This window comes from Lepidochelys kempii, chromosome 5, assembly GCF_965140285.1.
Source record: "Lepidochelys kempii isolate rLepKem1 chromosome 5, rLepKem1.hap1, whole genome shotgun sequence".
NCBI lineage: Eukaryota > Metazoa > Chordata > Testudines > Cheloniidae > Lepidochelys > Lepidochelys kempii.
This window is the reverse complement of record NC_136384.1, coordinates 13,218,659-13,246,418: the sequence shown is the minus strand read 5'-3', so window position 1 is coordinate 13,246,418 and position 27,760 is coordinate 13,218,659. Positions and strand designations below refer to the sequence as shown.

Genomic DNA, 27,760 nt, shown 5'->3' with positions numbered 1-27,760 from the left:
CTCCAATTTGTCAAGGTCATTTTGAATTCTAATCCTGTCCTCCAAAGTGCTTAATCCCTCCCATCTTGGTATCACCTGCAAATTTTATAAACCTACTCTCTACTCGATTATCCAAGTCATTAATGAAAATATGGAAACCTTAAATCAGTCCAGAATCACTTGAACCTCGGCTAAGTGTTACTCAAAAGATTTGTGAGCCTTGCTCCCTGTAACTGGGTCTCAGTGGGTCACAACTGAGGATGCCAACTTCAGGACAAACTGCTGAGAAACAGGGGAAACACAACCTAAAACTGGTGGTGGTTATTCCATGAAATATACCAAACCAGCAACAAAAATAAACTTCTGTTTCACTGCACTGGCTACCAAGAAGTCATAAAAGCAGTTTCCTTGGGCATTTCAGTTCTTATGTCACCACCAAAATCACTGGATTTAAAGATGAGTGGTTCTTTACAACCAGTCTCATCAAATAAAAGGTTCTTCTGATCCCAAAGGACTGGCCACACACCCAGGTCAATATATGACTTAGATATTACCCAAAAATCACACTGATGCCAATCCTTTAGTATCTAAAATCGAAAGGTTTAATCATAAAATGAAAGAAAGAAAGGCGAGAGTTAAAACTGGTTAAAGGAATCAAATACATACGCCAATTGCAAAGTTCTTGGTTCAAGCTTGTAGCAGTGATGGAATAAACTGCTGGCTTGTTAAGTCTCTGGTTGCTTCCAAATCATTGGAAGGACCTCAGTCCCTTGGTTAGAATGCTTCCATTAGTATAAGTCCATAGTCCAGAGGTTTGAGCAAGACAGAGGCAAAATGGAGCTATTTCCAGGGCCTTTTATAGCTTTTGCCATGTGGAGGGAATCCCATTGTTCTCACTGTGGAAAATTACAGCAACAAGATGGAGTCTGGAGTCACATAGGCAAGCTATATGTCCATGCATTTTGCTTACTCACAGCAGGAAATTCCATTAAGTGTAGATGGGCATCTCCCATGGTCCATTGTCAGTTAAATGTTCTTTTGATGGGCCACTCAATTTGAATAGTCCCTCCAAGATGTGCTGGCTACCTACTTGTGGGCATTACCCCAGGGGCAAACATTTGAAATCCAGGTATTGAGCCAATACTTATAACTTCAAATACAAAAATGATACATGCATACAGATAGCATAATCATAACCAGAAAATCATAACCTTTTCATAGACATCTTACATGCCACATTTTGTACAAGATTTGTTGCAAAAATATAACAGTGGTTGCAACAATGATCTATATCATCATATTTTAGTCAGATAATGCCACCTCCCTCCCCTCTCCCCCAAAAAAACAATCTGTTGATTAACCTCGGCCAAGTTTGGAGTTTGTGCTGAGGTACATTTCACAGAGTTTTGAACATATTTTGTTGTGAACATGTTGTACAGCTTGGCGTGAAATGTTCTGAGAAGTCATAGGTGTATTCATCATCTTTCTCTTCATCGCCGAACAGACGTACCCAAATGGGCTCTTGGAAACCACTTGAAAAGCAGCCTGTCACTGGAGAAACAGCTCTTCCTTACTAACAGCTGAGCTGAAATGTTTCAAAACCACTATAAAACTACCTAGGGAAGCTCCGAAGCTATGGTCTGAAGGGTTTTTTCCCCAAATATATATTATATAATGTATAAATATTATTCAGTGTCTAACCTTTAATATGAGAACATTCATAGTTTTCCTTGACTATGTAAAGGGACACTGGAGCCCTGAAAGTGCCCCATGTATCAAAGTGATCCTTGAATAAAGAACAAGGAGGAACTACAGTGGTACTGGGGATGTTCAGTCAATGATTCTGTTTGGCTTGGCGCTAACAGAGTTTTTTGTGCCTTTGTTATCCTATGAGTGTGTGAACTCTTTGGTCTGCTGGCCTATTTATGATGTAGGGCCTGAGTCTTGTTGACACTAAGGTCCCTTAATGTAAATCAAAACCAGGCCCTTAGTCTACACAGGAAAATTCTGCACTGAAATGCACCCTGTGTAACCTTATGGAACTGAATGGGTTGCGTGGGAGGTAAGTGAAGGCAGAATTTGGCCCTGTGTGTGTGTATATGGGAAAATTTCCCAGCACACATTCATAGCCCAGTCCTGCAAGGTGATGTGCATCTCACAGATTGAGATTACTCAACACCTCTCAGGAGGCACTCCGCACCTTTTAGGATTAGACTATTGGCACTTGAGATGTTGGTACCCTTGCGTCTCTGTACACGTTTTCTGATTAATGGAACTTTGTCCTTTGCAGTGATTCCATATCACCTCATCATCACTACTGGCACAGAATATGATTCAAGCACCGAGAGCCGAGTTTACATCATCATTACGGGTCCTCAGAAAGTGCAGACAGGCAGAATGTGGCTGGATCTCCTGAAAGAAAAGAAACAGTTTGCTGATGGCTCCGTGGAGAAGTTCTCTGTTATGGGATTAGATGTTGGGGAGATCAAAAAATTGGAGGTACTGTGTGAACAAAGAATGGTCATTGGAGCATGTTTCACCTATCTTCAGTATAGTTAGAAAAGGCCAAAAGAGGAGGTGTTTGGATCCAGAATAGAAAATGGGGTTCTCTCAAGTTGTTCTCTCACAAGATTTCAACTACACCCAAACCAGAGTCAGCAAATAAGTCCCTTCTGGTTTTGGATCAGACTTAGAACCAAGACTTCAGAGGGCAGGTTCAAAATCTGCAAAATTTAAATGCCTTTGATATTGATGTCCCAGTTTTGTCCCATCTCTAATAAAATGACAGTTGCTCTTCCATAAGACGGTTGTTTGAACATCTTCAAAGTAAATTTGTTTTTTTATCTGGTGCAGTTATAATTTATCCACAGGTGCAGTAAAAATAGGCCCAGGGATTTCCCTACACCCCCCCCATGGGGGTGTTTACCCCCTCTCCTGAATTTCCCCAACACCCGCCCCAGTTTTGTGAACTAGTTACATGCAGTGTTGCCAATGTAGTGATTGTTTGGAAATGTGAATTGAAATCGAAACATTGATACACACTTTAAAATCATATGCAGTGTATGATAAAATACGTGTATCTGAAAAAGTATAATAAATTTGAAAAGTATGAACGTAGACTAGCTTCCTTGTACAGCTGTTTATGACAATGTCAGTGCATTCATTTCCGTGATGTTGGCCAACCTAATCATTTCAAATTATGATTTGTAAGCAAAGTCTAAATGAGCTCTCCCTGACAGCTAGTGATGAGCTGGGGGCTGGAGGGAAAGGCTTCAGGACCAGACTGTATTTACATTCACACCTAATCTACCTAGGTATCCAGCAAACAGAGCTATGTTGCCCAAGTGATAGATTTTGGCTGGGGTTGGGTTACAAATCATTTGAATGCGAGGGGTAAAGAAATGTTGTTATTCTTATTGTATGAGTAAAGGGCAGTAGCACTGTACTTTAGCCTGTGCTGATTGAGGGCATCACGAGAGAGGGTGGGGACAGGTGTTTTGCTTGATGGTCTGCCTGAGTCACAAGTACTATTAGACCTGCCCCTCTCCACTGTTTAAAGACAGAGCTGATTAGGCTCCATAGATAGTCTTTGTTTTGTTAAGTGACCACTACAGCTGAAATCACTGATAATCAGGACTAAATGCTTAGACCTGCTGTGGGACAGAGTTTCTGTGGAAGAGACAGCCCAGTCTGCACTAACAGTGAGGTTCCCCCACTGAGAACTCAGCTAAAATCACTGAGAGCTGGGTGGAACCTCAAGAGACCAACTCGCAGAGGTCACAGTGGCAGATGGCAGCAGAAGATGACGGCGCAGGGCCATTGGCAACAAAGTGATGGAGTGAACGGTGGCACAACGAACAACAGCGGCCAGAGCGAACAGTGAGCAGCTGGAGGAATGAGCAAGGTGCCTTCTTGCCCCCCACCTAGGAGGTGAACTCATGTGAAAGCACCTCTGAACTCTGAGTCTCCACTGACCAAGGACAACACCAGTGAGTGATAATGAGGCTGTTACTCAACACAGTTCTTGCGAACAAACCGGGCCATGGCACCGTACTTTCTATTTAAGCAAGAGATACCACACACTATAGATTGGAGGCCAATGTTAAGTGCATTGTCACTTGTTCTGAAGTTGAACAGTGGTTCCAAACAAGACCAGCAAATGTTCACTATCTTTCTGCAAGAAACTCAACTGACTGGCTAGACGCATGTGGTGCAACAGTGAAAGACTCAACAGTTGAAAAAGTGAAGAACTCTCTCACCACATTCAAAAAAATTGCATATGTGGCTTATGAATGCACCAATGCAAATGATCATCAAGCACTAAGTCATTGTGTACGTTATCTTGATGTCAGTGGTAGGCCAGTAGATGCATTTCTAGATGTTCAAGTTATAGAAGAGAGATTGGCTGCATCTGTGACAACCCGCATCTTAGAAGAGTTAACTGCTTGTCAATTGGACCCCAAACAGATGGCTGCTTGTGCTTTTGATGGAGCTGCAAACTTCTGTGGAAGACATGGTGGAGCACAAGCTTTGCTCAGATAGAAGTGTAACCCTAGTCTCTCCTATACACACTGCAGAGGCCATCTACTCCAACTAGCACTAGTACAAGCTGCAGACTCTTCAAAAGACATTAGAAAAGCTATATATTTAATGTCTTCATTATATTCTTTTTTCTGCAAGAGTCCAAAAAGACTGAATATCTTGGAAAATATAGAAGATACACTGGGACTGAAGTTCAAATTAGTCCAACTTTTGGATCAATCAGAGAGCTGTCCATTGAAAAAGACTTCAATCCAGAAGTTGACTAATAAAGGCATTTATACTGAATCATTAAGTGAAGAGGACGAGAAGTGTTTGTTAAGACAACTGAAAAAGTACACAGACTTGATTCTTAAAAATCTACAACAGCGACTTCTACATTCTACTCAACCTCTATGTAGCTTTTACAGATCCCTCTCCTATAAAACACCGACAGTTGAGTGGAGTGAGGCACTACCAGCAATGGGGCTGCCATGTGCTCAGGACAGAAGAGAGAATTTGCACACAGAGTGGAATATCATACGATGAATGAATGAAGATTTGACCTCAACTTCTTTTTTATCATCACTAGTGGCTCAACTCGATCTTTATGCTATGTTTCCTGGGCTGAAAGAAGTAGGAATTCATCTCTTGCTACTCCCAGTCACAACAGCTACAGCTGAGCGTTCTTTTTCATCATTGAATAGAATTTTGTGTTTTGAAAGAAGTCGCCTTCTGCCTGATCATGTGAATGAACTAATGAGCATATCAATTGAAGGAATGGAAGTACTGGACATATGAGAAGCGACCAAAGATGAATGCATTGCATTCAAGAAGTTCATTAACAGAGTTGTGCACAATTATAACAAGAAACCAAGAAGGATGTAGATGTAGTGCTTCATAGAAGGCTTGAGTAGCCAACTTTAATTTGTGTGATGATTGTAAAATCTAATCAAATGGTCATGAAACATTTTTCAGTTTTTACTATGGTGCCATGCAGCCCACCTTCACCCTCACAGTCTCACCCCTCAGCGGCCCTGACCTGCCGCCCCCCTTGTAAATTTGAACACATACACCCTAATTTCAATTCCTGGGGAAAACACTGCTCCTATTCTCTATTCACCTTTTCCCTTGTTGATTTTTGCAGTGCTTCCCTCTGAGTTTCATAAGCTGCCTCCAGTGAGAAAAACATCTTGTATAATTTTCTAGCTAAACATGGAAATTGTTTTCAGAGCTTGGAGGGCCTCAAAAACGAGAATTAATCATGGCTCATAAGCAATGTGCACAGATCAGAGCTCCTAGAAAAGGAACCTTTCTTTTTTTATCATTGTTATGGCTCAGGGAGACAGAATTTACATAAACTCCCCATCACTGAGTTTAAATGTAGTATGAATCGTCAAAATATGAATAATTCTTGCTCCACATGGCAGTTACCACCTCCTGAAAGTTAACCCAAGTCCCACAAGTACTGCAGTCTTTCTGCAAGCCGAAGCCCACCAGGACTGAGGATTTCAATAGGCAGTCCATTCCAGGCCATGCCCAGCTGTTGCTGTTAACTTTCCAGATGTGCTGACAAGCCTTTTTAAATTTTTTTGTCTAGAGAGAGAGAGAGGAGTGAAATATACAAAGAGAGAGAACTCCTAAACAAATTGAAAAGGAGTACTTGTGGCACCTTAGAGACTAACCAATTTATAATATATTATAAATAATAATAAATAATAAATAAATAATAATAAATTGGTTAGTCTCTAAGGTGCCACAAGTACTCCTTTTCTTTTTACGAATACAGACTAACACGGCTGTTACTCTGAAACCTAAACAAATTGAAAATCTCTTGAACTTGCATGCCCTGTTGCAGCAGGTAATGGTTAAAGTGTAATGCTTCCATTAACTTCCATTCAAGCAATGCATTCTGACACCTTGAGCTGTGCTTTCTAATAGCTTTTAGTTTATTATCAAGCCACTTCCTTAATGCACTCTAAGTGCCTAGTTATTAACGTTAGGCCAATTTGTATCCAAGCATTTTTGGTGCAGATTTTCAAAGTTAGGCAAGTTATAACGCCTCTTCCCCCTCCCTCTCCAGTGTATGTTTATATGTAAATGTACCTCTGACCTGGGCAGGTAAGTTGTGGGTGAACAAGTATTGGCCTCCACCAAACTGTTCAAGAGGAAAGGAGAGAAAACCAGCAGTCTGGGGAAAGAAGGATAAAGAAATGAGCAGGAATGGTGGGAGGAAGAGAGGGAATGGGGAATCAGAGAAGGAAGTGTGAAGTAGGTAGGGACACTGTGAGAAGGGAGACAGGCAGGACGAGGGGAGAAAATAATAGAGAGGAAAAGGGGGGAAGGAAATGATGTGAAGGTGAAATTGAGAGAGAGAGAGAGAGAGAGAGAGAGAGAAGAATAAAAATCAAGAAATAACACACAGCTTTTAAGCTAGCCTCTGGCCACTTGGGCTCCTAAAGCCTCAATAGGCCCTATCATTATCCTATCCACCCTCCTATTCATTTGCCCATTTTTCCTTTTTAATGTGCCCTGCCTCTGTTTTGATAGTCACCCACTCAGGGTTTTGTGCCTCTTTTCATGCCGTCCCCTGTGCCTGGAAAGTCTCTCCTGGTTAAAATGCATCTCAGTATGACATCCACAAGCCAATCTGCATTGGCTGCCATGGCACATGTGCTTCTTTTCTTGTACAATATTGTACCCTTTAGAGGTACTGGGGAAGAAAATTGCTTGCTAGTTATCTACTTGGTGGAGGTGAAGAACACCTGGGTATTTGGAATTGGCATTTGCTTGCTATTAGCAGAACGTGAGAGGTTATAGACATAAATTCTTGAGCAGAAATAACAAAGTATATTGCAGAAGATGCTGGAATAGTCTCTGTACTCTGTTCGACTGGCTTTACTAGCATAGTAATATCTGCACTGTGATGCAGTTTGTAATCATGTATTTTAAAGACAGACACAATGAAGATTTGAGTGATATGAGAAGGCCCCTTTGCTGCCTGCTTTGCCTACATCTCTAAAACTTTGTCATGATAAATTTTAATTTACACATTGAAATAAAAATAATGTGGACACCTGGTAGTCGCAGGAAACGACAGGCAGGCACTTGGTGAACACTGAATAGTGCTTTCTTAAACTCATGTTCATTTTTTTCTCCTAATAAAGAAAAATAGCCCAGCATCTTTGATTTCGACTGCCACAGAGAATCACAATATTATTTAAAATTCCACATTTCCCCCTGTGCATGGGGTGTCTTTCTTGGGCTGATATGCCAGGAATCTATGTCCTGTCCTCATTCAAATCCCTCCACAAGATTCACCTCTGACATGATACCTACCAGAAAGAGCCGAGCTCATTTCGTTGTTACAAATTCTGCCCCACTGTGCTGTGTGCTTGACCTGATCTGGAAAGACACTGAGCATTCTCTGCTCTCAGGAGTCCGGGAGATTCTCAGCACCTCCGAGCATCAGACCCTAACCATGTAATCTCTTTGCTGTGACCTTTGTCTGTTCTTTCCCCTTCTGTTTTTTTAGTTTACCCTATTGTTGTGTCACATCTGAAATTTGATTGTAGGCTCTTAAGGGCAGGCTCCCTGCCTTATTATCAGTATTGTGAAGAGCCTAGCAAACTTTAGACTCTGAGAAATAACAACAGTGACTAGGATTTTCAAAGCAGCTGTGAGGTTAGGCACCCAAGTCTCTCTGAAATTCTGCTTCGTTAGGATCCTTTCAGCATCCCAGCCAGAAATATCATCAGTCTTCCCAGGTGGTCATTATGGCTCTATGTTCAGAGACTACCCTCTGGTGTGATTATGACTTAAGACCATGCAATGTATTGATGTGGCTTATTGCACGATTCATTTTGAAAAGGAACAAATATGACAGCTATTTACCATTCCTGCAGGCTCAAAAGTAACTTGCTAAGAAAACTCAAAATTAAATAATCCCAGAGTTATGTTCTGAATGCCGCACTGACCATGCTGTAGGGGTAATTCAGCACTGAACTAAGTTTTAACTCCAGTCCTCAGACCAATGTTTAAAACCTTAGGGTTGCCGACTTTCTACTCCCACAAAACTGAACACCCTTGCCTCATCCCCTGCCCTGCCCCTCCTCTGAGGCCCCATCCATGCCCTGCCCCTTCTCCAAGACCCCGCCCCCCACTCACTCTATCCCCCTCTTTGTGTTGCTCGCTCTCCTCACCCTCACTCACTCACTCATTTTCACCGCATTAGCTCAGGGGGCTGGAGTGCAGGAGGGGGTGAGGGCTCCAGTGGGGGATGCAGGCTCTGGGGGCGGGGGGGCGCAGAAATGAGGAGTTCAGAATGCAGGAGGGGGCTCCAGGCTGAGGCACTTGGTTGGAATGAGAGAGGGGTGAGGGCTCCAATTGGGGGGTGCAGGCTCTGGGGTGGGGACCGGGATGAGGGGTTTGGGGTGCAGGAGGGGGTTCTGGGCTAGGGGGTGGAGCTAAGGGTTTTGGAGTATGGGAAGGGGCTCCAAACTGAGGCAGGGATTTGGGGTTTGGGAGGAGCTACGGGATCTGGGCTGGGGGGTGTGGGTTCTGAGATGGGATCAGAAATGAGGAGTTCAGGGTGCAGGAGGGGCTTGGGGTGTGTGTGGGAGTGAGAGCTCCAGCTGGGGGTGTGGGCTCTGATGTGGAGCCAGGAATGAGGGATTTGGGGTACAGGAGGGGACTCCAGACTGGGTCTGAGGGGTTTGGAGTGAGGGATGGGTGTGAGGGCTCCAGCTAGGGATGCAGGCTCTGGGTGGGGCCGGGGATGAGGGGTTTGGGGTGCAGGAGGGTGCTCCAGGTTTGGACTGAGGGGTTCGGAGGGTGGGAGGGGGCTCAGGGCTGGGGCAGGGGGTCGGGGCACGGGGGAGGGGTCAGGGTGCAGGCTCTGGGTGGCGTTTATCTCAAGCAGCTCCCAGAAGCAGCAGCATGTTCCTCCTCCAGCTCCTATGCGGAGGCACAGCTAGGCTACTCTGCGCGCTGCCCCATCCACAGGCGCCACCCCTGCAGCTCCCATTGGCCACAGTTCCCTGTGCGGTGCTGCAAACCAGAGATTCAATGGCCCGGTGAGCCTCCAGGATCCCTTTTCAACCGGATGTTCTGGTCAAAAACCAGACACCTAGTCAGCCTAGAGGACCGATGAAAGTCTGCTGGTCTTCTGGATTCTCAAAGGTAGCCCAGAATGCAAATGTTGATGTCAAGAGGTGTCCCAGAATGATGCCTAGTGGGACATTTGTAATGAATTGAGACAAGAAGCAGACTTTCACAGGAGTCCCAACAGAATTTCCCCTAAAGCTACTCTGTGTCTGCTTTCTAGGACTTCCCCATCCTCCTCATTCCTGGCATCTTCCTACAGATTTAAAGAAACAGTGCACGTGTTCTCATAAGGGCTGCTATGTTGGCAGGGAGGGTGCGGAAAAGCAAGTGCATTCTCCACACCCCCCTCGGAATCTGAGAATTATTGCATCCACTGTGCACTTGAACGTCCCGAGTGGTTAGCATCAATTGTCTGCGGCTGCACAGACATTATCGGTGTAATAATATTCCTAATAGGAGTGATGGTTGAGACTGTTTGATAAAATGATCATTTGTTTTTGGGTGGAGTAAGATACAGACCTCTCATCCTCGATAGAGCTGTTATTCTTAAAAAGTTATTTTATATTTAGAGGGGTTCAGAAAATAATTTGTAATAGTTGAGAGCTAAGAGTTCTGTATCTCTTAATGATGCATAAGTTTTGCTTTGAAAATAATGAACTGCAGGCAGCTCTTATTTCCAGCCTGTTATGAACAGATTGTTCATTAGAATGACTGACGGAGAGAAGTTTGCTTTTTGTGATTGGGATACAGAATTATGCTGTTAGGGATGTGCTAAGATTAATCTCCCCAGTTATTTAACAGTGACACACACGTTCTTGGAGAGGAGTTTGAAGGATTAGCAGTTGACTGCAGCTGTACCATCTCCAGCTGTGATGTGTCAGATCTCATAGGCGAAGGCTGGGAGACGCTTCAAGGAGGTGCAGAATGATGATAACTAAATATGAGGCATTCTTCACACTGAGTCAGTACTGAACCAATGCTCAGCATAGTGCTGGGGTTACTGTGCTGCTTCGGGACCAGCTTTCAGCTGTCTATCTAAGATAAGCAGATGGCACCATCACCATAGTATCTGAGGGTTTGTCTGCATTGTGGCATGGCCACTGCTGGCCCAGGTCAGCTGACTCAGGCCATGGGGCTCTAAAGTCTCAGTGTAGATGTTTGGGCTCAGGCTGGTCTCTCTGAGGGAGCTGACCCAGGCTCCGAGTGCCATGGATGTTTTAATTGCAGTGTAGACGTACCCTCAGTGCCTCACAATCTTTAATGTATTTATCCTCACGCCATCCCTGGGAGCTATGGAAGGACCATTATCTCCATTTTACAGACGGGGAACTAAGGCACAGAGAGACTAGGTGACTTGTCCAAGGCCATACAGAAAGTCTATGGCAGAGCAGGAAATTAAACCGAGGTCCCCCAATTCCTAAGCTAGTGCCCCTTGGACCAGCCTTCCAGAGGTCCTGGAACCAAATGGTCATTTAAAGATCCATTTAATATTTATAGTACAGTAGCAGTTAGAGACTCTGATCAACATTGGGGCCCCACTGAGAAGCAGACACAGTTCCTGCCCGGAAGAGCTTACAATTCAAGAAAATGAGCCACATACCAAAGTTAGGGAAGAGGGAAGCAATCCGATATATGTATTTTTATATACAGACATACATATGGGGGGTTGGTGTGTGTATGGGAGGGGGTGTATGGCCTTACAGGGTGTGATGAGGCCATTCTGTACATGGGGAATGGCAGGGAAGAAAATGCCAACTAAGCGGAGCCAACAAGTGGGTGGTCATAACTGCTATTGTTGGTGGAGTGGAAGGGGGTGATGCTGTAATAGGTGTGGTACTTTTTGCAACAATAGGGGTGTTTCTTGACCATGTTTCAATGTGGGCAGTTGCATTCTGCCTTTTTAATATCACTTTTCCCACACACACACACACGTATATACAATTAGGGTATTGTATTGTCCTTCACTTCTGTCTAGGTTTTAAAATCATGGCCATCAGTATGATATCTGAGCACCTTAACTAGTATTAACTGCAGTGGACACTGACATCCTTCCTTTCATGTAGAAATGTCATGCATTGTTTTTCATCTGCTCTGTTCCATCCTGGAGGTGACTGCATTTCAGCAGTACATGAAATAAACTGGCTTTGGCTGTCATTACCAATTAAAACATCTGGTCTGATCATTTCCTATTAGGATCCCTGGATACATCTATACTTCCTTTAACAGTCAATGTTTTTATCTCTCTGAATGTTGTAGCTGGGTCATGATGGTGCCACACCAGAGAGCTCCTGGCTAGTAGAAGAGCTAACACTCATTGTGCCCACTAAAGGGGTCATGTATACCTTTGTCTGTAAATGCTGGCTGGCCAGGGATCGAGGGGATGGTCTCACTTCACGTGTCTTCAACATCCTGGATGCAGATTGTGTTAACATTGGCCACAAGGTATGTTCTAAGATGTTGTTACTCTTTAGCAATTAAATTAAAACCTACCTCTATATAAGTGTGTATGTGCCATATATGGTAACAGATTATAACATAACTACAGTGAATACATTTGTAAACTACTGTACTTTCTACATGAGGTTTGGGTTTCTTATTTTTAAAAGGTATATTTATTATTTATTTATAATTTTTGCTTAGTATCATTACCTGTGATAAAGCACTGTATATATTTACAATTCTAAAAAAATAATTTCTAATCTGTTATATTGTATGCACAGGAAATAATTTCAAAGTTAACAAAGTAAGATGTGACTTTTTGTTTGAATGAAGTTTGCGGATTGTTTTTGTACAAAGTTTGTGTTTCAGAAAAAAAATATTTTTGTTTTTGCTCAATTAAAAGAAAGCATCTGGAAACCATTAGACTTTTATAGCTTTGCTTATCTGTTGAATCAAGTACCAAATGATTTAAATCAAATATAGCCAAGAAAAATTAAAAAGAAAAGACAAAAACCACTATATATATATATATATATAAACATTTGAGATGAGATGTTGTGTGCTATATTTTAACCCAATACAAATTTAAAAAGCCTGAATTATGCAGTCCTTGGAAATAAGATTCATAATGGAAATACTAGCAGACAATAATGTTGACGAGTGAGACAATAATACAGTTTTGGTCTGAAATCTCTGTTGGTAAATCTATATTCACAGCTAAATCACCCTACTGGTAAAACAGTAATTTCATACATTGCTCCTGACTTGCAATTAAATGAAATTTACTCATAAAATCTTTTTTGTACCCCAGACAAACAGAAGTATAATAACATTTTCTACTGACAGACACAGCCACTGCACACAGCCTTCAACAGTAGAACCTAGTGCACTCATAAAGAAGACTTTGGGCAGAAAACCGGGACTAAGATCTCCTTTATCTGAAACGTTCCACCAGTTCTTTAACTTTCACCTTGACAGCTTTCAAAGAGTCACACCAGAGACCTCCTCTAATGTGTCATCCATAAATCAATATTGATGCTAATTAAGGTTTAAGCTTAGTTTTCCATTAAAAGCTCAGTGTTGCCCACCACTTCCTTAAGTTTACCAAAAGTAATTCCACCCACCTGAAATCTCATATGTGAAGTTATGCCAGAATTTTGCTGGAAAATTTAGGGGAAATTAGGGACAGTGTCTGAGAGCTGAGAGTTCAAATACTGAAGGGTAGGTTTCACTTTTCGAACAGTTCATAACATATCCTGTCCCATCTTTCCTTATAAATGTCTTGGATCAGAAACTCCAAATTTGTTGGCATTGGTGAGGACTGGCACCTTTAACTATTTTTGGAAAGTTAATGGTATGATTTTTCTTCACCTCCTGCACAGCTGCCGCATAATTTAAATGTATCAGTTTTAATTTATTTTCCCTCCTATTCCTTTGACACTCTTGAATAATGTGGCATCCATGACTGATGCCTATAAAACCTACATAACGTATCACACCAATAAGGAGTACAGTGTATTGGGACAGTTTCAGATATCCCTCCACTGATAAACCCAAGGGCCTTAGTTACCATGAAAAACATCTGCAAGAGTGCCTAAGTGACTTAGGTAACTAAGTCCCATTGACTTTCAGAGGGACTTCTAGGTCACTTAGGTGCTTTTTGAAATGTTATTGAGAGTCCCATGGAGCATTGGGACTCAGGGACCTAAATCACGTAGGTGCTTTTGAAATATTTTACCCCATGAGTCCAGCTGTTTACATCTCAGAGAAAGAGAATAAAGTAAAACTAATATGTTGAAAACGACCCCAAGTAGCATTCCTATGCATAAGCTGGCACAACTTTAAAGTCTGATATCTTGGGACCTTCCAGAGCTAGATGCAAGTACTGTGTATCGCACTGGGAGAGTGGGAATCTCCATTTTGCCATGGCTAAGACACCCAATTCTGCACTTGGGATGGAAGAATCCCATGCACTGCTACAGACTAGGGACCGAGTAGCTAGGCAGCAGTTCTGGAAAAAGGGACCTAGGGGTTACAGTGGATGAGAAGTTGGATATGAGTCAACAGTGTGCCCTTGTTGCCACGAAAGCTAACAGCATTTTGGGCTGTATAAGTAAGAGCATTGCCAGCGGATCGAGGGACATGATCATTCCCCTATATTCGGCATTGGTGAGGCCTCATCTGGAGAACTGTGTCCAGTTTTGGGACCCCCCACTACAGAAAGGACATGGACAAATTGGAGAGAGTCCAGCAGAGGGCAACAAAAATGATCAGGGGGATGGAGCACATGACTGATGAGGAGAAGCTGAGGGAACTGGGATTATTTAGTCTGCAGAAGAGAAGAATGAGGGGGAATTTGATAGCTGCTTTCAACTACCTGAAAGGGGGTTCCAAAGAGGATGGATCTAGACTGTTATAAGTGGTACCAGATGACAGATCGAGGAGTAATGGTCTCAAGTTGCAGTGGGGGAGATCTAGGTTGGATATTAGGAAAAACTTTTTCACTAGGAGGGTGGTGAAACACTGGAATGGGTTACCTAGGGACATGGTGGAATCTCCTTCCTTAGAGGTTTTTAAGGTCAGGCTTGACAAAGTCTTGGCTGGGATGATTTAGTTGGGGATTGGTCCTGCTTTCAGCAGGGGGTTGGACTAGATGACCCCCTGAGGTCCCTTCCAACCCTGATATTCTATGAGTCTATGGGTATGTCTAAAGTATGAAATTATTTCGAATTTATTCTATTTGAATTTTCTGAAGCGATTTTATACATTTGGTCTTCTGTATCCCCAGTAAGTGCATGAATCTGGCACACTGCATCCACAGTACCGAGGCTAGCATCGAATGTCGGAGCGGTGCACTGTGGGTAGCTATCCCACAGTTCCTGCAGTCTCCACCGCCCATTGGAATTCTGGGTTAAGCTCCCAGTGCATGACGGGGCAAACACATTCTCACAGGTGTTTCTGGGTGTGTGTCGTCAGTCGCTTCTCCCTTTGTGAAAACTATGGCAGACAATCGTTTTGCGCCTTTTTGGCATACAGACGCCATACTGCTTTTAGCAGACAGTGCACTCCTGCTACTATGAATCCACCCCGCATTTCCTCTTGTAATCTCTAGTATCGACTCTTTCTCTTCCTCATCGACCGCTTCCACTGCCAACTCTGCTCGGCCATCATGAACCGAGCAGCACACCTTCTGCCGCCAACTCTGTTCTCCCGCTCTTGCCGCGCTACCAAGCTTCTCCATGTTGTCTGTCCTGGGCTCCCGCCTCCGTGAAAGCTACAGAAGACAACCATTTCCCGCCTTTTTTCGGCTACCGTGAACCAAACAGCACCTCTTCCACTGCCACTCTGCTCTCCTACATTTCGTGCCCTTTTCCCAGGAATACCCATGCAGGCGCACCATAGCCATAGAGCCCGCTCAGATCTCCACTGCAGTTTTGACCATTGTAAATACCTCGCGCGTTATCCAGCAGTATGTGCAGTACCGGGCGAGGAAGCGACGACAGTGCGATTACTATACTGATGAGGACATGGACACAGACGTTCCTAGAAGCATGGCGTGTGGCGATGGGGAGATCATGGTGGCGTTGGGCCAGGTTCATGCAGTGGAACACTGATTCTGGGCCCGGGAAACAAGCACAGACTAGTGGGACCACATAGTATTGCAGGTATGGGATGATTCCCAGTGGCTGCGAAACTTTCGAATGCATAGGGCCACTTTCATGGAACTTTGTGACTTGCTGTCCCCTGAAGCACAAAGACATCAAAATGAGAGCAGCCCTTACAGTTGAGAAGCGAGTGGCCATAGCCCTGTGGAAGCTTGCAACACCCAACAGCTACCGGTCAGTCGGGAATCAGTTTGGAGTGGACAAATCTACTGTGGGAGCTGCTGTCCTGCAAGTAGCCAACGCAATCATTGACCGGCTGCTATCAAGGATAGTGACTTTGGTAAATGTGCAGACCATTGTGGATGGCTTTAATATGCTGGGGCTCCCTAACTGTGGTGGGGCGATAGATGGAACACATATCCCTATCTTGGCTCTGGAACACCGGGGCGGCCAGTACATAAACCACAATTTTTCCATGGTGCTGCAAGCACTGGTGGATCACAAGGGACGTTTCACCGACATCATCGTGGGATGGCTGGGAAAGGTGCATGACACTCGCAGCTTCAGGAACTCTGGTCTGTTTAAAGAGCTGCAGGAAGGGACTTACTTCCCAGACCAGAAAATTACTGTTGGGGATGTTGAAATGCCTATAGTTATCCTTGGGGACCCAGCCTACCCCTTAATGCCATGGCTCATGAAGCCGTACACAGGCACCCTGGACAGCAGTCAGAAGCCGTTCAACTATAGGCTGAGCAAGTGCAGAATGGTGGTAGAACGTGCATTTGGACATCTAAAAGTGCACTGGTGCAGTTTACTGACTCGGTTAAATCTCAGCACAACCAATATTCCAGTTGTAATTGCTGCTTGTTGTGTGCTCCACGATATCTGTGAGAGTAAGGGGGAGACGTCAATGGCGGGGTGGGAGGTTGAGGCAACTCACCAGGCAGCCAGTTTAGCACAGCCAGACAACAGGGTGATTAGAAAAGCGCAGCAGATTGCGCTGCACATTGGAGAAGCTTTGAAAATCAGTTTCATGACTGGCCAGGCTACGGTGTGACAGTTGTGTTTGTTTCTCTTAAAGTTACCCGCCCGCTATATATATGAAAGGAAATAAAGTCACAATTGTTTAAAAACTGTTTTTTATTATTTGTTGCACCAAACATTGAGAGAAATCAGAAGCTAGATGGCGGGGGAGTGGGGGGAGGGATTGGGTTATGGGGGTGGAGGAGGAGGGAAGGACAAGTCCAGAAACCAAATCAAAATTTTGGATATGCCAGCTTTCTGCTGCTTGTGCAATCCTCTGGGGTTGACTGTGTGGGTCCCCTTAGCCTCCCCCAACGTGTTCTTGGGCGTCTGCGTGAGGAGGCTATGGAACTTGGAGGAGGGCGGTTATACAGGGGCTGCAGTGGCAGTCTGTGGTCTTGCTGCCTTTCCCGCATTAGATCCATCATACAGCGGAGCATGTCAGTTTGCTCCCCCATGAGCTTGACCATAGCATCCTGCCTGCTCTCATTGCGCGTGTCCCTCCTCTCTTCGTATTCATGTAATGCTTTACGCAACTCCGCAATTGTTTGCCTCCACGCATTCAGCTGGGCCCTATCAGTGTGGGAGGACTGCATGAGCTCGGCGAACATATCGTCCCAAGTTCGTTTTTTCTGCCTTCTAATCTGGACCAGCCTCTGGGACGCAGTAGATAGGGGCCGGGTTGAAACATTTGCACTGGCGGGAGGAGAAAAAGGGGAGGGTGGTATTTTAAAAGATACATTCTAGAGAACAAAGGGGACACTCTTTCTCAGTGAAACAGGCAATTCACAGTAAACAACACATGTTCTTTCTGTACAAGGTCGCATTTTGCTTCTTATACTGAAGTGCCTGCCACTTTGGTGTGAGTAAGCCATCGACGTTATTGATGCGGCTGGGCAGCAGAATGCAGCTTGCAGGCAGCCATGGTAAGCCCAAAGAGCACGCAGGATTCTGCTTCTTCCGCATTCATTTCAATGTTTTCAAACTGCCAGGCTCTCTGGGATGATCGCTTCACACAACACGCTCCCCCACTCCCCCCCTCCCACTGCATGGCTCCGATGAGGCTCTGAGCAAGGATGAGCTAGCCCTTTAAACTAAATGCGAACAGCCCAGCACAGCTGGGTTTTCCCCCACCGCGTGGCTCCGATCAAGCTCTCACTCACCAGAAGTGCCTTCTCTGGGGTGATGGTCCGGGAGCATGCCTTGGGAGTGGGGGGAGGCTATTGTCTCCAGCGTTAAGAATAGTTTCTGGCTAGGGGAGGAAATGGATTCCCTACTTGCTGCCTGTGCACTGTCCTCCTCCTCCTCCTCCTCTTCGTCCTCCAAAAACTCATCCTCCTTGCTCCATGCTACTCCCCCTTGCAGGTGTCCACGGACAGTGGTGGGGTTGTGGTGGCATCACCCCCCATAATTGCATGCAGCTCACGGTAGAAGCGGCATGTATGGGGCTGTGACCCAGAGCACCGATTCGCCTCCCTGGCTTTTTGGTACACTTGCCTGAGCTCCTTGATTTTTGTACGACACTGCTCTTTGTCCCTGGAGTAGCCTCTTTCCGTTGTGGCCCTGGAGACTTTAGCATACGTATTTGCGTTTCTTTTTTTGGAATGTAGTTCTGCCATAACAGATTCGTCTCCCCAGCATGCAATGAGATCCAGCACCTCCCGTTCGGACCATGCTGGAGCTCGTCTGCAAATCCGGGACTGCTTAGTCTCTGTGATGGTGGACTCTGCATGGTCGCCTGTGATGGTGGACTGTGCTGATGGTCACCTGTGCTGATGGTGACGAAACAGGAAATTCAAAAGTTCCCGGGGCTTTTACTGCTAACCTGGCTAGTGTATCGGAGTTGAGAGTGTTGTCCAGAGCGGTCACAAGGGAGCATTCTGGGATACCTCCCGGAGGCCAATAATGTCGAATTCGACCACAGTACCTGTAACCCGGAACTGCGATCTCGATTTTAGCACTACTCCACTTGCCAAGGTGGAGTACAGAAATTGGATTCAAGAGCCCCTTAAATAAAAAAAAAACTGGTTTGGTGGTGTGGATGGAATCAGTTTTATTTCGAAGTAACTCGGCTAATTCCGAAATAACCGCGTACTGTAGACCAGATTCTAATTCTTGCTGTGCAATGTGGTGAGATATGTATCAGGCTTTAAACCTGTCACTGAAGCAGGACTGAATATTGTCCACTCTGGGCATCAGAGCAGTAACGTTTGGGGAGGCAGGTCACGGGGGATACTGTATTTGAGGAGAAGAAACAAACATTTTCCTACAAGTTGATTTTTTAAAGTGGCAGCAGTTTGAAGCTGCTTGGGGCGGGGCTGGAATATCGAAACAGTCTCGAGGGAGATGGATTTCTGGGCAGAGTGCAGATGAAATAGACAAAGCTGTATGATCATTGCCATTTATCTCTGCCTCGCAGTTCATCAGATGCCTATCACTTCCAAAGTGTGTATGGGTGTAGTAATAACAGAGTCTCTCTCACACTCAGACACATTGTGGGGGCTGTCAAACCCCCTGAAAAGGGTTAGGTGATGAAAAAGGAAAATATTTCATAATACGTTTTGGCCAGTAACTTTGCAATAGAAAATATCAGTATAAAGGGAACCGGTATTAAAGGTACAGTGCAATGATAACTACACTTAAAGAAGCAGACAAACTGCAGAGTTTGACTCGCTTTTTGCTTAGGCTTTTGTTTGGATCAAGAATAGCTGTTTGCAGTGAGACGCTTCATGATTGTTTCAATCCTTGCCAGATTCTATATGAAGTTACAGTTGTGACTGGAGATATCCAAAATGCTGGAACGGATACCAGTGTTTACATGACTCTCTTTGGATTCAGCGGGAACACTGAGGAGATGCGGCTGGAAAAAAATGGAGAGAGGTACAGTATCTTGTCCTCTTTGTTCCTTAAAAACAGGCAACAACAAAGCTCAGCTTTCAAATTTAAACACAGTCAGGGCCCTGCTCCTGCTCCCACTGAAGTAAATGGCAAACGTGCCATTGACCATTTCCAAGTTGTGGTATCGGACTTAACAGCGCAGTGGGAAGAAATATACTGTGCAACAAGTGATATATCATCCTTGGGCATTTGCACAAATCTTGGAGTTTAGCCTGTTTCTATGCAGTCTTAAAACTAGACATTATAAGGAAAATTGTGAATACAGATGCTCCCCGGGTTACATAAGACCCTACTTATGCAAATTCGCATTAATGGAAAAAGTTCCATAAACCAGAAATAGGATTTTCGAGTTGCAGAAATTTTTGCGTAACGTACAGGTATACATTTCCGACTTCTGCAAAATTCAAGTTACGCAAGGCTTTCCGGAACAGAACGATTGCTTAAGTCAGGGGGCATCTAAAGTCTTGTGTCAGCTACAGCCAGGGTCCTATATATTCCATGGTATCATAGGAGCAGTATCTGATGTGGAATCCACCTTTGCAGGAGAATCTAAGATTTGGGGATTTTATAAATTTATCTTTCATAGTTGTGAAGAAAATGTAAAAAACACGGATTGAATGTAAACTGACACTGTAATTCTGCTGACAGAGCCATGTGGACTGACCCACCCATACCAAGGGGAGGTACTCTGTAGCCTCAAGATAACCTTTGTAATTACTTCACTGATGATCACTTTCACAGACACAGCTAAAATATGTACCTTATCATCCTAATCTGACTCCATCACCTTCCCAGATGCCAAAAGCTCAAACTGACCCTTACTCATCTGCCAAAACCACCAGCATCCTCGCTGATATCTTCTGCCATCCAGTTGTACCTTATCAAAATGTGAGGACAGCATGGAATGAATATCACAGGGATGACAGCAATGATTGTAAAATTCCATTTCAATTTTAGTTAAATAAACCCCTCCATTTTTAATATTTATACGAAGCTGCCACAGCGTTTCCAGGCTGCCACACCAGAAAGCTGCAGGATCCAAGGATCTAGCCACAGAATTAGATCCAGTTTGCTGTAGGGGACACCAGACCTTTGACCACAGCCTGGTAGCATGTTAACTGACTGAGTTCTGGTTCTGTGTATAGCACACTGACTAGTACTACTGAAAATAAGAGCTCTGTGGCCAGGATGATGAAGAGATGGTATATTTTCAGGTGGCAGTAAGGAATAGTTACATGGGCAAGTATATTCAAAGGACCTTGATGCCTTCCTGTGTTTCGTTATGTAACGAGAAGGGTGCTGTTGTTTTGTTTTGGAAAGGTAGATCGCATTTACCTCTGCCTAAAATCTCTTCATCATCTTCAAAGGACCCAACCCAGCAGAGTGGATACGCTCCCTTCTGAGCCATGCAGGCTACAGAATGCCATCGCTTTTGGATCCAGACAGAGACACGCAGAAGACAGTTTGTTTCCAGGCATGCTCAGGTGCTTTTAACCTAAGAGCACCAGAGAGATGACCTTCCCCCGCCTGCTGCCCTTTGCAGCTCCCTACACTTTTGTGGGTCTGTCTTCCAGTGTTTTAAGCCCAATGTGCAACCCCAGCAGGTCAGGGAGGGGGATGGACTGTTGTTTTTCTTGTTTAAGAAACAAAACCAGTCACGTGTCAGCTGAAAATGCCTATGAGGGATGGGGAGAGACTCCCAGGCACTGGAGAGGAGTCCTTCAAGATAGCTGTAGATATCCCAAACTCCCCCCGTTGACTGAATAAGCCGGGAAATAACTTACATTACTGTAACTACTGAGGGAGGCCCACAGAGCTTCTATGACTAATTTTAAAGAGACCTTACCACAACATACTACATTGTGTGCTGTGACAGGGCCCCACAAAACATAGTGAAAAGCAACAGAAGCAGCAACGAAAGTACATGGCCAGCGAGTGACGCCTAAGGAATAACGGCTAATGTGTGCAATATATAAAGCAGGTTTGCACATACTGTAGCTCTCCCACAAGATGTCACAGACCAGAGCATGGGCAGTCAAGCCTAGTGCTCGGAGCAGCCGCTGTCCAGCCTAGTGCTAGAGTCGAGATCCAGGAGCCAGAGCTGAGGGTCAGGAAAAAGGAGTCAGAAACCAAGTAGGGCTGGAGTGGACTGGAGCAGGATAGGAGCAAGGCTGGCGCAAGGCTGAGAACAAGGCAGGTATGGAGCGATTGACGCTGTGGGCATACACAGTGAGCATCCCCTGGCTGAGTGCTACTAGTGGTCTTTAGAGCAGTCCTGGCAATGCCACTCAGCCAGTCAGACCATCCAGCTAATTAGGGGTTAACTAGCTGCTCCAGGCCCAACTGCAGGCCCTCATTCCTGACCCAAGATTGATTGTAACCTGCCCATTACTTGCATTGGCATGGCTGTCCTTTACACCCTCATCAGACGGGAACTTTACACAATGTGCACACTGCCTGTTTACTTGTAATTCCTGTTGTCTCTCAGCCCAGCAATTCACAACACAAACTTCCATTGATTCAAGTCCCATACGGAAACATCTGTAATCATCACACAACTGGACAGAGAGAGGGGGAGTAGAAGGCACTGAATACAAAATTGTTAAAAGAGACACTTCATCTTTATTGGGGCCATCCAGTACCAGCTCACTGACAGGAGCTCGCCACCTTACAAAGAAACAACTCTCTAACCTGTCACAGATTTAAGGCGATTTTAGTTACATTACTGTTTATTGCCCAGACCTCAAGACAATAGAAACATTTTTTAGTGGAGGCATGGATAGGAAAGCTTAATGAAATCCTGCAGACAAATGGTTCAGTGTCCTGAAGAAGACATTTTGCCAAATACTTTATCTCCTCCAGTATTCCTTCCCTGCCCCCGCCCCCAGTTTTTATTCAGATTTACAATTCTTATGTTCATGCTCATATAAATTAGGGATAGAAAAGACCAATTAGGTCCTCCAGTACATTTCCTTAGGGCGATTGTTTCCCTATAGTGTAATGAGTTCTTGTGAGTAATGGGTTGGATATGAAACCTACAAATTCTGAACAGGATATTGACTGATGACAGGAGGTTGAAAGAACGGGTTGATGGGAGACTGCTTAGACTAGAGTTATTTAGCCTGGAAAGGACAAAAGTGTGATGGGGCATAAAGCTTTACAAACAAAGGTGTTCATAATGAAAAGTGATGGTTTGCTCCTTTTCATTTTGTCTTATAAAGTTAGAAACTGGAGAATCAATCCACTTATATCATGAAAGGAAATATTATTTTCCACAGTGTATAGTGAACCTTGGAATTCACTACCACAGAAAGGAACTGAGGCAAAGAACTTAGCACAAGTTTTCATGAGGGTGAGGGTGAGGTAAATTTAATCATTAATTCCTAGAAATGTACCTGAGTCAAAACCCCACACCTGATGCCTCTGTAAATCTGGGGAATTTAAAGTCTGGATGAAAATTTTGCAGCTCATGCCAAAACTATTGGTAGCATCTGCAGCTATGCAGGCTGAGATAATGGCTCAAGGATAATCAGATTTACTCTATAGGGTGTAATCTGACCAGAGGCTGGAAAGAAATGTTTCCCTCATATCACAGAGTTTCACAACTGGTAGCAGATACAGCCCACTGCCAGGAATGGGGTACCATTACTATTTATTATCTAGGCTGTAGTAGTGCAGTGTACAAAGCTGTGTCCAAACACATGAGAAGACACATGCCCTGTTCCCTAAAAAACCTCATGTTCACAACTTTTAAATGACGGACAAATGGGAAGACCATATCACACATAAGCAGAGGAGCCAGAGTGATGGCTGGTCGTTCCACTGTTGATTTGGGGAATAGTTTATGCAAATATTCCTATCTCCAACTGCCCTGCTAGCTAGTGATTAGTAGTTGGCTATTTTCTTGTAGGTCTATAGCAATCCTGCCAGCCTGTGTGGGATATTACAGGGTGGGCCTGGGGGATGCATTGACTGTAGACAGCCTGCAATAACACATGCTTCTCACTATAGGTGAACAGTGGCCCCTCTGGAATCAAAGGTTAAACTCCTGTTGACTTCAATGGGTCCAGGATTTCTCACTGTAAGCATAGATACTAAGCAGCTGGTGAACTAGACACACACTTAACCAACGTACTACATCATTCAAGATGCACATTCCAGCCCATCAGTTGGCCCTTTTTCCCCTGGTTGCTCCTCAGCAGCAAAGGCCAATGTTCCCTCTACTCTCTTCTCCGCATAGTGCAACAGCATGACAGAATACAACCCCTGGCTTGAGGCCAAGTTTCCAAACACTAGCCTGTCCCAGGTGTAACAGGAGATGGCTTCAATCTGCAAACCTCAATTCCAGATTCAATCTCTCAAAAAGTTTGGGGATATGTAGATGAGGTTTGTAGTTTTGCCCCATCTCTACTAGCAACACAATTTGCATGTGCACGGTATAAACATAGTTATATCTGTGTTACAACCAGAGTAATGAGCCGTGCTGTAGATTAGCTTGGGCAACCTACAGTGGGGTTTGTATTGGCTTAATTCTCAGGGAAAAAGAATCTCTCTCCCAACTGGGCAGGGGAAGCTTGCCAGAACCGTGCTAGCATGCAATAACCAGACTGGGAAACTCAAGTCCAGAACAGTGCACATAGAACAGGTGGTTTACAACCATTTTTACTGAGGTTGCTGGCCTGGTTTGAGTTGTAGTATGCACAGAGCATGGTGAATGCATCAGCACAAGAAACCAAGCCAGATAATACAAAACCTGCGTGACCTTTTAATTTCTCCAGATTCGAGAGAGGTCAGGAGGACACTTTTATCATGGAGATTGCAGATATTGCACCACTCAGGAAGATGAGGATCCGGACTGATGGGAAGGGGACACGTCCAGACTGGTTCCTGGAAAAGGTAACATGGTTACTTCATGCAGTACACAAATCTGAACTCTGTTTTATCGAGGCCCCAAGCCCTAGTGGCGGGAGAGCAGAAAGGGACCAAGCTGTGAGTAGGAATAGTTGCCTTTCTCATTCACACCATAATTAACATTCTTGTAAAAAGAACAGGAGTACTTGTGGCACCTTAGAGACTAACCAATTTATTTGAGCATAAGCTTTCGTGAGCTACAGCTCACTTCATCAGATGCAAGTGAACTGTAGCTCACGAAAGCTTATGCTCAAATAAATTGGTTAGTCTCTAAGGTGCCACAAGTACTCCTGTTCTTTTTGTGAATACAGACTAACATGGCTGCTACTCTGAAACCTAACAGTCTTGTAGTGTTTCTTTCCTTTCAGTTTCTGAATTCTTATCCCGGCAGAATCTGAGACCAAGGAGATTGGAGGGTGCGGGAGGGGAAAAAATGCAATGTATAACTTTCCCCAAATGGAGTCTCTGCTGTTAAACGTCTGTCTTCCTTACTAGGAAAGAACGCTGGCTCAGTGCCAGTGCACCTGGAATATGTTATGGACTGTATGATGTAGTGAGAACATCTAGAAAAACTGAGCTGCTGTGTGTGCATTGAAGAAATGATCATTCACTAGCAAGTGTGGGTACATAGTACCAGCTGAGCTGGCTGGTGCATTATAAAAAGACAGTTCTGGGCAACTGTAAATCCTGTAAAACTGGAATGCATCTCCCATCCCCCACGCAATTTTTTTTCTTTTTTCGTATGGCAACTATGGATTATTTTCTCTCTTGTGTTTCCAATGGAACCAATAATCTGGCTGCGCTGGGAAGAGGGATCAAGAAGCATATGGGGCAGCACTGCAGTGGGGTTTCCAGGTATGGGATGTAGCAAAGGCCATCACCATAGGTATCACAGACAGCAGATACTTAGGGGGGCACATGCTGCTTCTTCCTAAGGCAGTGTCAGGAGCATTCGAAGGTATTCCCCATTCAGCATGGACTAAGGCATTCTGCTTGCCTCTGCCCTGTGTAGGCTGCAGATGCTAGAAGTGTGCTACTCAGCTGCCATGAATCTACACCCTTATCTTAGCATGCCAGCGACAAGTAAAGCCAAAATTGAGATACTTAGAATCCAGATAATTTTCCCCAGGAGATGAATTTGTGACAAGTCACATTTAGGGGTTGCTGTATATCTCTTCAGCAGCAGAACTGTTTCTAGGTTTGGCTGTTTTTTGTATTGTTTTCTAGTTCAGCTCTTGAAAGGTCTGTGAGGTCTGGTCTACACTACACAGGTCGATGTAGGGCAGGTTACGGTGACCTACTTATGTCAGTGTAAACACTACAGCCTCGTCGCGCTGATGTAAGTGCCCTACTACAGCAACATAATAACTCCACCTCCACGAGAGGTGTAGGGCTTATGCCGACGTACTTAGGATGTCACAGTGTAGACACTGCACTACTTAGGTAGGCTCTTGGCTGTCCTGTCAATTTCAGGGCTCCATGCTGGAGTTGTGAAACTGACAAGAAAGTTGGGCAGCTAGAGCCCAGCAGCCCCCGGCTCCCTGCCAGGCTGTGCGCACCCGGCTCCCCACTCCCAGGCAGGCTGCACCTGCCCTAGCTCCCCACTCAGGGAGCCAAGAAGCCTGGGCAGTTGCCCCCTCTCCCAGCGGGGAGATGAGAAGCCCAGATGGCTGGCCCCTGTTTCCCAGTGGGAAATGGGGAGGTGAGAAGCCTGGGCAGCTGGCCCCCGCTTCTGGTGGGAAACAGGGAGATGAGAAGCCCAGGCAGCTGCCTCCCCACTCCTCTCAGGGAACAGGGGCCCTGGCTCTCAGCCGCCCCACACTGCCCCTCTTCAGTCAGTGGAAGCACTCCTGGTGAGGACAGGCACCACCGACAGAAGGAGGGTAGTGTGGACATCAGCCACCACGGTAAATCAACCTAACATAGGTTGACTTAAGTCTGTAGTGTGGGCATGCCCTCTGAGACTCCAGACTGCTTCTTCCTCTGACCTAATTTTCTTGTTTGTAGCCCCATGGTCATTATTTCAGGACACAGGAAAGTTGCTCTACATTTGAACCCAAATGTAACAGTTTTTATTGCAGGGTCATTTCTGTTACTCTGAGTGAGCCTCATTTGTCAATTGGCAGATTCAGTAAGGGCAGAGTTCTTACACTCTCTCTACACTTTCCCCAAAGCATGTCAAGCTCATATATTCTGAAGTTTTCCTTTCAATCTTTAAGGGGAAGAGAGTGTTTGGGTGAAATTTTCAATGAGACTTAGCTTTCTAAGGTTATGTTTCTAAGAGCCGTAGGTTTCTAAGGGCCAGATTTCCAAAGGTATTTAGGCATCTCAAGATGCAGACAGCTGCCTAATGAGATATTCAAAAGTGCCTAAGCAGATGAGGTGCCTAACTCCCAATTAAATTAATAATCCTTCGTTACTAATGGATTGGAAAGTATTTCATTTTCATCATGTGATACAAGTACATCAACCTGCTTCTTTCCAAATACAGAACAGAAATATTTATTAAACATTTCTACCTTTTCAACATCATTATTAACAAGTTTTCCATCTCCTTTTAGTAATGGTCCTATATTTTTGTTAGGGTTTCTTTTGCTCCTAATATACTTTTAAAAAAACAGCTCCATTTTATTTTCCTTTGCCCTACTAGCCATGGATTTTTTCCATGGTGACTTTAGCTTCCCTTATCAATTTTTGTGCATATTAACTTATAATTTATATTCATTGCTATCTACTCTATCCCCCATTTTTTCTATTTGTTATGTATTCCGAATTTTTTTCTAATTTCTGCCTTCACCACTTAACGAGGATGGGCTTTTACTCAAAGTGTCCTCTTTCTTGACTGCAGAATTTGGCATTTTAGCTGTCTAATACCCTCCTCTTAAACAACTCCCAATTTTCATTCACATTTTTCTGTCTAAAATTTCCTCCCAATCAATTTTGTTCGTTTTCCTCAGTTTGGGGAAATTAACCCTTTTGAAGAACTGCTGCTTGGGACTGTCTTCTTTTTGCCCACATTAGACACAATTAGGTCATGATCACTGGTCCCTAAGCAACCACCCACTGGGGTGATTAATTCATCTTTATGCACATGAGCGAGGTCCGAAATAGAGTCATCTTATGTTGGGTGCATTTTGTGTTAGAAAATTACCAACTATAATTTTTAGAAACACTAAGACTTAAATACTAAGTTTTACTATTGGCTGCATGAGACCTACAACATATTTTCAAATTGAGGATGTGAAAACATAACTTTTATTTCCGTACACCTTACAGAGAGG

At 44.4% G+C, this 27,760-nt stretch overlaps 1 protein-coding gene across 1 annotated transcript in view; it reads left to right on the top strand.

Moving 5' to 3' along the window:
* LOXHD1 (lipoxygenase homology PLAT domains 1) overlaps positions 1-27,760 on the top strand; it is a 101,804-nt gene that overhangs the window by 31,693 nt on the left and 42,351 nt on the right. Inside the window, exons 4-7 of the mRNA XM_073343459.2 lie at positions 2,270-2,478; positions 11,860-12,045; positions 19,423-19,550; positions 24,347-24,464. Coding sequence (XP_073199560.2) covers positions 2,270-2,478; positions 11,860-12,045; positions 19,423-19,550; positions 24,347-24,464 — 641 coding nt within the window. The remainder of the gene's footprint in view (positions 1-2,269; positions 2,479-11,859; positions 12,046-19,422; positions 19,551-24,346; positions 24,465-27,760) is intronic.